At 34.5% G+C, this 10,764-nt stretch overlaps 1 protein-coding gene across 33 annotated transcripts in view; it reads right to left on the reverse strand.

Moving 5' to 3' along the window:
* Positions 1-493: 493 nt before the first annotated feature.
* LOC136753423 (muscleblind-like protein 1) overlaps positions 494-10,764 on the reverse strand; it is a 101,559-nt gene continuing 91,288 nt past the window's right edge. For 14 of the 33 annotated variants that reach the window (XM_066709506.1, XM_066709504.1, XM_066709529.1 and 11 more), the window contains 6 exons: positions 10,159-10,312; positions 7,974-8,009; positions 7,150-7,235; positions 6,080-6,124; positions 5,249-5,323; positions 494-4,016 (listed from right to left, as the gene is read on the reverse strand). In XM_066709506.1, the coding sequence (XP_066565603.1) occupies positions 5,267-5,323; positions 6,080-6,124; positions 7,150-7,235; positions 7,974-8,009; positions 10,159-10,312 (378 nt within the window). In that variant the 3' untranslated portion in view covers positions 494-4,016; positions 5,249-5,266. The remainder of the gene's footprint in view (positions 4,017-5,248; positions 5,324-6,079; positions 6,125-7,149; positions 7,236-7,973; positions 8,010-10,158; positions 10,313-10,764) is intronic. The other 19 variants (XM_066709532.1, XM_066709508.1, XM_066709516.1 and 16 more) reach the window with 5 other exon arrangements.

Consider the following 10,764-nt stretch of genomic DNA (forward strand, 5'->3'; position numbering starts at 1 on the left):
AGGACACAAACTGACTGCGTCTTCTGTTTCCTGTAGGTCAAACTCTGCTCTGTTTTAATACGAGCAGTTACACTTAACGAGAAACCTGATCTGGGCCCGGAATAAACCACTACTTTAACCTTCCTGCCCATTTCAGATTACAAGATTGGCACTTGATCGGCACAAAAACATTTGGAGGTTCCTCCTATCAAATTGAAACCCTTCATCAAATTCTGAGATTGTAATTTAAGATTGGCAGGTGGATGGATAATCTGGCCTCTCACCAGCTCCCAGAAGTGAAGAATGCCAATGACTGGCCAGCAGTGGCATATGAGTGTCCAAAGCAGAGTGAGGCTCCTGGACATGGTGTCCGCTGAGTAAGTCTTCCCCCGGACCAGAAAATCCATAATACAATGATGTGTTCATGACATAATATGGTGTCAAATGACTTTACATCCACCGCCAAGTGCATAACAAGAGCTTCTGAAAGTATGAAAAAAGACCACCACAAGACTTTTAGAGCAAATCCACTTTATTTTATTTAATTTTTTTTTCCATAACAGCAAGAATCAAATATAAGCAGGAATAATAAAATTAGCATAAAACAAATTGCAGCAGACAGAGTACATTATTTTAGCAACTACAAGCAAAAAGTAAGTTCTTTGATTACACAACAGTAAAAAATCCAAGAAGCTGGCCTTTCAGCAGATGAAGGTTTCTGTTTGCAATAATATAACAAGCATTACCAAGTTATAAGACTGTTGGATATGAATAGCGGGTTAAGGGAAAAAACAAGAACTTTGGCTCTTAAAGTTGTATGTGTTCTTATAACCCTAGATGTTGGTGAGAAGTAGATTTGACCAGACTCTGTTTTGTTTCCTGTTTGTTTGTATTACTTAATTTCATCTGCTAAAAGTACAGTTTACAACAGAAAACAAATTAATGTGAACACTAGAGCTATGATGTGCCTTTTTGAACTTTGAATTGGTGAAAGAGAATATTTTAATTATTTTTAACAATAAACCACTGCTTTTTTTCCTTAGTACTTTATAATAATAATATACTGTGTATCATAAATATATCTTGCTGTTTTCAATGTTTGTTTTTTATTTTGTATTTGTATTGTTGAACATGCAATCCTTTCAACCAATGTAAGGAAAATAAACTAGTCTGTGATTTTGACCCAGTGGTAGGCATAACCTGCTCTTTAGTTATGATCGTAAGGCAGGTTTGGAGCAGAGCAGTATTCGTCAGTCACAGTTTTGTGAAGATGGCAAATCTTTCCTGCAGAAGAGTTTCCTGGCAAACTACAAGCTGCTGACAAAAAAGCATAGCAACATTTTGCCGTTTTTGAAAGGGGTATAGAGTGCTGACTCCGTGCCACTTATGCAAGCAATTTTGTTCAGCCTGTCACTTTTTTTTTTTAATAACCTAACAAAATTCCTTGTAATTATAGACATTTTTTTATTCAAAATAAGATCTTATTATTATACATGTATCTTTCTTTTTTGACTATATACAGAAGTGCAAAAAGTCAACCTTCTTCCCTTAGGTTCCAACACTTTCGACTGCAGCATAATCAACGTTCAAGAGTTCGCACGCTCAGTGATTATATATTTTTTATACGTAAACTTTGTTTATTTATTTTAATTATTCACAAAGCCCCTTGATAAATTGATTATGCAGCTTTTTTTTTTTTCTTTTTTGTTAAACAAGGCCTGACATCCAGGGATTTAAAAAATATTTAAACAATATTTTACTATTTGAAATGGATACAGTAGAAAATAACTTTTATTCTAACATCTAGGAACTAGATTTTTTTTTCTCTCTCCATATAATAGTGACTAGTAACAAACAAAATAAATCATTAAAATATTACTCAATTGTCAGCCACATTTGTTGCCATAGCAACAGCTTAACTTCTTTCTTAGCAATGATTACCTCATTGTAAGATATCCATATAAAAGATCTTTGTTCAAAGAATGCAAACAGACAAGAAAAAAAAAGACTGACATTCTTACATATCACTAAAAAATAAAAGTCATTTAGTTTACAATAATACGAATACTTAAATCTGCAACTACATGTAAAGTCAAAACAATGAGTATGGCATGAAAAAAACTATTAATATATTCAATTTTCTACAAAAGTTATCAGTAAAATCTAATAAGACAAAAATCTACAAACTAAATATTAAAACAGTATCCAACCTTTAAGTAATATAAAATGAAAACAACCTAATAAAATGTAAGAAACATACAAAACAAAAAATGAATGTAATGAGAAAAAAACATACAATTCTACATGTAAAAACTACAATAAAATGCTGAGTGTATGATCTATATCATGATTGAAATTACATTTTAATGGGCTCAAACCCGTAATGTAATCTAAGGCTTTAATAGATGTACAGTACAATCAGTAAAATCAACACATCATCCCTGTACTGTCCCACACATCACTCCTGGTTAATATCCTGCCGTATGCTCGGAAGTACGGAGAATTCTAGAACAGAATTCGCACTTCTTCCAATTCCATGCTCATTTCTCAGGAATATCACCCCACTTCAGCAAACCTTTAACATTTGCTGAACAGAGCTCCACTAATCAATCTTAAAAAAGGAATACCTTTGGATGAACCCATTAAAAAAATAAAACATAAAAAACACACACAACTAATTAAACATTTTTGTTGTATTTTTCTTAAAGGCTGTCTAAGGCTATATGCAGTTAATCTTAAAAAAAAAGAAGAAAATAAAATAAAATCACATATAAAATTCACCAGAATACATATCCCACCCTGTAACTACTTTAAACATCTCAATTTACCTAATAATTTGGTTTGTCATGCATCTTTCAACAGTGCTTCTTTCATCCCATTTAGAGTCGCCATCATTGAGACAGCGACTATGACGCAACAACCAGCTCAAAGCAAAACCCTTCTCTACAAAGCATTTATAGTCTGTTGACTTCTAAGAAATTTGAGCAAAGTAACCTGCAAGACCCTTTTGCATCTCATCTCAGAAAATGGCATCCAATTACGAGAGTAAAAAGAAAAGTACCGTACGTACTATTCTGTATTTACATACACTGCTTTGCACTTTCAATCGGACCATTGCATAGGTCTGTTCCATTTTTAAGTAAAATATACCATTTCTGAAATGATTTTGACACTAAAATCAAAACGCTGCCATCAATAAATAGCACTAGGCAAAACAAATTAATAATAATTAAAAATATTATATATATATATATATATATATATATATATATATATATGTGGCGATAAGGTAAACACAATAACACTGCTGGGATAATACTCTAGTTTGGATGTACAGTGTATGGCACTTAATGTGTATCCTACCACATGGTAATTAAAGCTGTGATGTGCTTTAAATTATACACAGCTGTGGTTTTTGCTCAGCACATTCATCTGTCATAAACCTCCTGAACTTCCTCTTACAATCTAGAACGTTAAAAAATAGAACCCTTACATGTAGAACACTGTGCATGCACAATTGAGTCATCTATAATGGCATTTTATTTTTTCTTCTTTAAATACAAGGTGCACTTTTTTTTTCTTTGTAAACCATAAGAAGAAATAGATCATAATTAGAAACAAAAACAAAAAGTATTTCTTGGTCTACAGACGTACCAATACATGATAGACATGATTAACTACACCACGGTCTACCTTTTCACTCAACAAGTATGGTAATGGATTATTTATGCATATATATAGGAATGTATGCATAAATACTAAAGTAGAAAAGGCAGACAGTACTGTATACTGGACAGTAACACAGTTCACCTCAGCTCTAAGATTAGTTGAAGATACAGAGAATATAGGTGTCAGGTGTGTGGTATATATGTTCATATCTTCTGCCCTTCAGTCCCTGTTGTTAGCATGCATTACATCAACGATTTCCTGCAGAAGGGTGCTGTGGTTTTCCATGTTATTTACACGATGGATGATCTTTTGTCCTGATCGGTATACCAGCACACATTTTTGTTTGTTTATTTGTTCATTTCTATGATCTGCAAAACAACAACACAGTAACACATCTTAAATCACGCAGACTGAAATTATGGAGAAAGCTGACAAACCACTGCAAGCCCTGTGTCGTTGCCTCATACCAGTCAAGCAGCTTGCAAGCCATGTTAACTTTAAAGCCAGTTTCAACTCAGCCATGCAACCCTTTCATAACAAACTAGAAGTATGCCTATAAAAACTTAACTGACAATTCTATTAACTGCCAATTGCTATTAAAACCATTATGGTGTGATGTGTGGGGATTTAAAAAAATATTGAACACAGTCATTTAAATGAGTGTCGTTTCACAAGTGATAAAAAGTTGTCCATCTTGAGGCATAGATGAGTTGAAACGAACTGCAGTCTCCCTGGAAGCCGAGCACAGAGCAAAAAGCCTAGATTATCAACAATGTGCTTCTCTTCAAACGAGCACCAGTATAATGTTGCTTTTTGTAGACTGCAGAGAACAAACATATACAACAACGTATTGTTTTCAATGTCTAGAGCTATACTGCCCTCTAGTGCAGCACAATATAAAGCAGCTTTTACAACATTGCAGAGCTTCGTGGCAATAATGTAGCAGCATTGTCAAGACTGAAAGTGACACTGGATCTGTCTGCTCTTAGGTAAAACATACTGTTGCTGGATGTAAAACGCACATAAAATAAAAGCTCCACAGAAAAATCTGTGGGGTACATAAACATTCAGGCAGCAGTGTGGAGTAGCGGTCAGGGCTCTGGACTCTGGAGCAGAGGGTCGTTCAATCCCATGTGGCGGACATTGCTTTTGTACCCTTAGGCAAGGTACTTTAACTCCATTGCTCCATAAAAACCCAGCTGTATAAATGGGTGGTTGTATGTAAAAAATAATGTGATATATTGTAAGAATTGTAAGTTATAAGGGTATCTGTTAAGAAATAACAATAATATATATTAATTATATTACAAATTACAAAGCGAGATAATAGGTACCCCTATTACAGCAAGGGATTTAGAGCATTTGACAAGCTTTAGTATTTGTAGATTGAAAGTAACAGCTAGAGTAATTCCATTTATTTACATTTCCTTTCACATGGGGTTCTTGCAAAATTAATGTTTGTGATGTGTTATACATGTGAATGCATGCCCTCTATATTTAAAGTGCAGCAATCTGCAGCAGCACACCTGAATAAGTTATCAAGCATTGCTCACTATAGGGGAAACACAGGCATGAAAGGTATAATAAAAAGAGAACGTACTGTTTTGAATAGAGCCTTCTACATCTGAGTAACGTACTTGTGGCTAGTCAGATGATCTGCAGATATTATTGGAATCTAGAAATAAGAAATGACAAAAATATTGTACAATAGCACAGTTACCATTTAGGAATAGCTCAAACCTAACACTACTGCAACGGTACAACAATTTTGCAGAATGTATCATAATGTTAAAGCACTTATCCACTTAAGTAAAATAAACCTCTTCATTAGAACAAGTTAAATAGGGACTTCTGTAAACAGTGTTAAAAGGTTGATTGAAAGCAAAAGGAAGAAAGGAGTATTATTCCCCCCATGCACACCCCAACATTCCCTTCTTGTTGACCTCCACAGAGATATCTTTATTTATTTGTTATGAATCAGCATACTTTGCATTTTGGGGGAAAACATTGCAATACATGAAGATACATTTAAAACACCTGTTCAAAGACCAGCAGCAGGAATTGTGTGGGTTCTAATACAGGATTAAAAACATTTGACAGATATTCCACTATATGTAAGCAAAGTAGTCTTAAAAAGAGTTTACATTCCTTGCAAATCAATCAATGCAAATTCCGACCTATATCATTAACAAACACTGACTACAATTATGGGAACTCTGAGCAGGTGCACTGGCTTATTCGCCACATGGTCATACTTTGGCATATTCTTGCACAGATCTCTAAGCCCTGAAAAGCAAGTGTTTAGTATGACGAGGTAGTTCTCGTATGCCAAAGTATGTCAATTTGAAGCGACTAGACTAGACGTGCAAATATTGCACAAACTGCATACATTGCACATACATATTTTAAACAAAAACTACCTCATACATACCAAATGCATGTATTCGTAGGTAGTCAACTTTGATAAGGGAGATTCCTCAAATGAGAAAGGACAAAAATTGCATATTAAAATGATGTAGCGCATTAAAGTCAGCAGAAAAATAAAGACAATTACGAAGAAGGAAACTAGCCTACATAGGCCACTACCACTACACTAGCTTCTAGTGTGGAAAGGGGTAGATTGAGATATATTACATTTCTATACCAAGCATTTACCTGCTCAGAATAGGTGAAAACTGATAATGCTTAATTAAACTTAATGCTAATTGTGGGAGTTCATAGTTTAACTCCTGAATCCACTGTAATTTAGTAATATTCACCAACAAATTGAAAAGACAGTGCTTGAGTACAGCTGATGGAGAACTGGGGAATGTAAGAGGAGGCCACTACCAAATAATACAAACAGTGCACAAATTTGATCCTAAAATGAATTATACAGTTATATTTTGTATGTTGCCTCTCCCTTTGCTTTCAAGCAATGAATGCAGCTACTTAAAACATTTCTGTTCAATATTACTTCTTTATTTTTTCCCCAGATAAAACAAGATTGCAAGTGTGTGTGTGTGTGTGGGGGGGGGGGGGTGTTGTTTTTTTTCCCCTGCAGCAAATGTCGCTATATTTTCTGCAGCTTCTATGCTCAAGATTCATTGCCGGTGGTTTGATTTTTCAAATTTAGAAAACACAACACATAAACAGCCCTTAAGAGCAACATAAATGCCTGCAGAATAAACCCCACAATGCTAATAATGTCTACTGGAGTAATTATGAATGTAATGAAGAATTGTTCTCCCAACCGACCACCTTATTTCTCTGAGTCATTAATCTGAGATTGTGATGGCCTAGCAGTGTGACGGAGAAAGTTTTAACCCTTTGATGCGTATCGCCGCACCGCTATGTCCGTTGTAACATATAGTAACGATTTTTCATCATTAGATATGGAGATTAATATTGGGCAATAATTTCAGTGTAGGCCAACAAGAGGGATATATCATTCCTCAGTATTAACAAAGCACCAATTTTCAGAGGTTTGTGTGGAGAAAACAAAGCTATAAATTAGCAAACCTGGTTGGCGGTGGCTGTTGCGAAGGGAACACTTGTGGCAGATGATGTGGCTGCATTGCCAGGCGAAGCACCGTGCATCATGGGAACTTTCGGAGGGAAAATCACATAAGCAAACATACAGAAGAGTGTAGCAATATGGGTAACAATGCAAACGTGTGGTAAAGTGTCTTGGGGGGGAGGGGGGCATGGTAGAGTTATACCAGCAAAAGCCATGTGACATACTAAGTTACCAGTACCAGCAAGTGGCATGCAATCAAAGTGCAAAGCAGGATAATCATTCCAAGAAAGGAAGTACATAGAAAAAAAGGGCAACCATCTTTTCATTGTTATTATTGTTTACATATAATACAATTATATTTCATACAAACATACAATTTAGTTTTTTTTCAACGTGCATTTAACAATTACCAGACAACAGTTTTTTGTTCTCTGTTTTCATTCTGGTGTGAAAATGATATACAGATATATTTATTTAGTAAACTTGAATATCCTAAACCATCACATATATCAAACACTATTCAGAAAACACAGTACTTCAGAAAATCAGATCACAAAACATAACCTACAACTAGACCTTTGCCTGGGACTCACAAGCCACCAAAATCCATTCACAATAGATTAAATAATATAAAGACTACGTCATTGTTCTGTTCTTCCGCGGATATAAAAATGTAAATTAAATTCAAAACTTTATTTAATTGGCAGGCATGGGGGCGGACACTGGCTTTGCATATTCAGAAAGACACTCTCTAATCAGGGGATTTTGATGGAGTGTGAGCAACTGAAAAAGTTTAAGATAATTAAGAAAGAAAGCTGGCACCTACCAACACTTGTTGCAGGTGTCATGCACAATATTGAGCCTGCCCATCATGCATTGCAACAGGAGGGTGGATTGGAAAGGGAAAAGAATCAAAATAACCCATCACAAGTGTAATTAGAAAAAATAAATAATTATATAAGGAAGAAAACGTTGTTATGGGAACAGCTGCATATATATTAAAAGCACAATCAACTGATACACAAGTGTAGTGGACTGCTCAAGTGTTTTGCTACAAAAGAACAGTGTAGTGTTAATATTCCTGTGTGCTGGTAAATAGTCTGTTAACATCTTTGTTTCACAAATCCAGTCATGGACGCATGCAGTACATTTCAATGACTAACTAGAGTCTAGGTCCTTACTTTCCCTGTGGACAAACAACCCACTCCATAGTAAAATCATTAGGCAGACAGAATGGCCTAAGTTGAAAATGTAAATGGATGTTTGATTTATACTGTGCTGTTCCTTAATAAAATAATGGATTTAATGGGTTAATGCTCCATGTTATATAGCTATTTTATAGCTATAACAGTGTTACACATAGAAATAATATACATTTTCTGTAATCTCTAACTACATTTAATCTATAGTTAAACCAAGATTAATTAAACTTACTTAAACATGTAGGACTGTAGGCTATTCTGGGACCTAGAATGGGCAGCAATAATAATAATAATAATAATAATAATAATAATAATAATAATAATAATAATAATAATAACAGATTGCAAATGGAAATGCAGTGTCCTACAGCAATTTGTATTCAGTTTTTACTAATCTTATGAATAATCGTGAAAGAAACTTCCTTATTTAATGTTACAAATAACTTTGGTATAAAACTATAAAATGCTGACTGGGATGACAGCATAAAAGGGCTATAATAATAGTTATGGGGACAATAAACATTCAATTATTATTAATAGTATTCACTAAGAGTGAAAAACTGTAATTCTTTTAAACATATTTCAAATGTATGCAAAGGGGACAGGGTTTCTATATACAGTCTACCAGCACACATACAACCACACAGAAATGTGAAGCAAATGAATCTCAAAGCAGCGGTGATGTATCGGCAGAGGGTGCAAAAAAACAAAACAAATAACCCCCAAAACAAAACAAATGCAAAGACATTGACATTGAATGCTGGAGGACCCATCACAGACAACCCCATCAAATGATACTGGGACTGAATATCAGAGCAATGATAAACATTACATGGAGATCATTTTCAGCTATTGATGGGTATAATACCCAGGAAAGGGCCAGTGTTAATCCTGTCTATCTCCAGATGAAGAATACACTTTCATCCCTTACAATCTACTGCTATCAAAATGTGCATTGCTCTGGAGGTAAGGCACAATTTTGAAAGCATTTACCTTCCGTAATTTATTCATTCAGTACTGATTAGGTACACAGATGCTGTGGCTGGAATTCAGACATCCACACAACAAGATCTAAACTTTATATTTATGTGTTCAAGAAATTGAAATCAAATTAAGTCTCATTATAACAACATTAATTGAATGCATTTTTTATATTTTCTTAAATGAAAGCACTAAAACAGGTGAAAGTGTTGACCAATCGTAAGAGGTACAATTACAAGAGTTTGGTTTTAAGTTATAAATCATTATGGAACTTAAGATCCAGGAAAGGTTCATTTATAGAATATGTCTGGTCAAATATCAAATAAGCAGTCTACGTTAAGACATTTGCTAACAATTGACTGTGCTTTTAAGGGTCCAGCAGCAATCATGTTAAATCAAATCTGGTCAAAAGAAGTACCCAAGAAAGCACTAGGCAAGAAACCCAAAGAAAGGAGAACAGATTTTTCTGAAATTCTACAAGATGTGATCTGTATCTTAGCATTAATCTTTCTCTGCTTTAATTTGTAGGTTTCCATGTTATAGATAAATGCATTATGAGTATAAAATCTAACAAAACAATAACATAATAATGATAATAATAAATGCAACTGTTCTCCTTTTCTCCTGATGTTTTAAAAATTAAATGGGAAAAGGGTGTTTGTGTCAGTTCAGTTTAGTTAAACAAGGTCTAAAACTATACAGGGGAGAAAAAAAAAAAAAGTAAAAAAAAAAAAAAAAAGTCTCAGTTGTTAAAATGCAAATGCTGTCATGAAATCGCTCCATCTTTGCTTTTCTGTGGATATTGTCATAGACAGCAGATGGTCCTACCTGATGGGATAAAGGCGGTTTGTTGCTGAAACTGCATGTTGGCAAGAGCCTGTTGGTATTGGAAAACACCAGCATTAAAGACTGTGGTGGCACCATTGGTTTTTTCAAGTGCAGGTCTCTTTGGTAATGGAGGGAGGACGCCAGGCGGTATCCCCTGCAAATGAAAGTGTGTGAAAGAAGAGGAGGGGAACAAAACAAGAAAAAGTGGTAGAGTGAAGATCAAAAGAAAGGAAATAAAAGAAATGATCAGTAGAGGGAAATGCAAGTCTCCTGTCACCTTTTCTAGCAACCAGCAAGCAAGCAGCAGACTAACCTATTTTTATAAGCAAGACAACAGTACAAACTGAAGAAAATAATAAAAGTTGTTAAACTACAACTAATAATGATACAAACAATAGTAACCATAACAATACAAATAACAATAATACTATTGCTGAAGCAAGCACTTTTCTAACATAGAAATTAATAAAAAATAAAAAATAAAAAGTTGGAGCTGTATGTTACAATGCATTTTCATGTTTAAATAATAAAAAGCCTCCGGCCTGTTTTAACAAAAATGGTATTAAAATAGAAAGCTGCACTGCTAGCTCCATGACAATCAACATT

Source organism: Amia ocellicauda, chromosome 7 (genome assembly GCF_036373705.1).
Source record: "Amia ocellicauda isolate fAmiCal2 chromosome 7, fAmiCal2.hap1, whole genome shotgun sequence".
In the NCBI taxonomy this organism is placed as follows: Eukaryota; Metazoa; Chordata; class Actinopteri; order Amiiformes; family Amiidae; genus Amia; species Amia ocellicauda.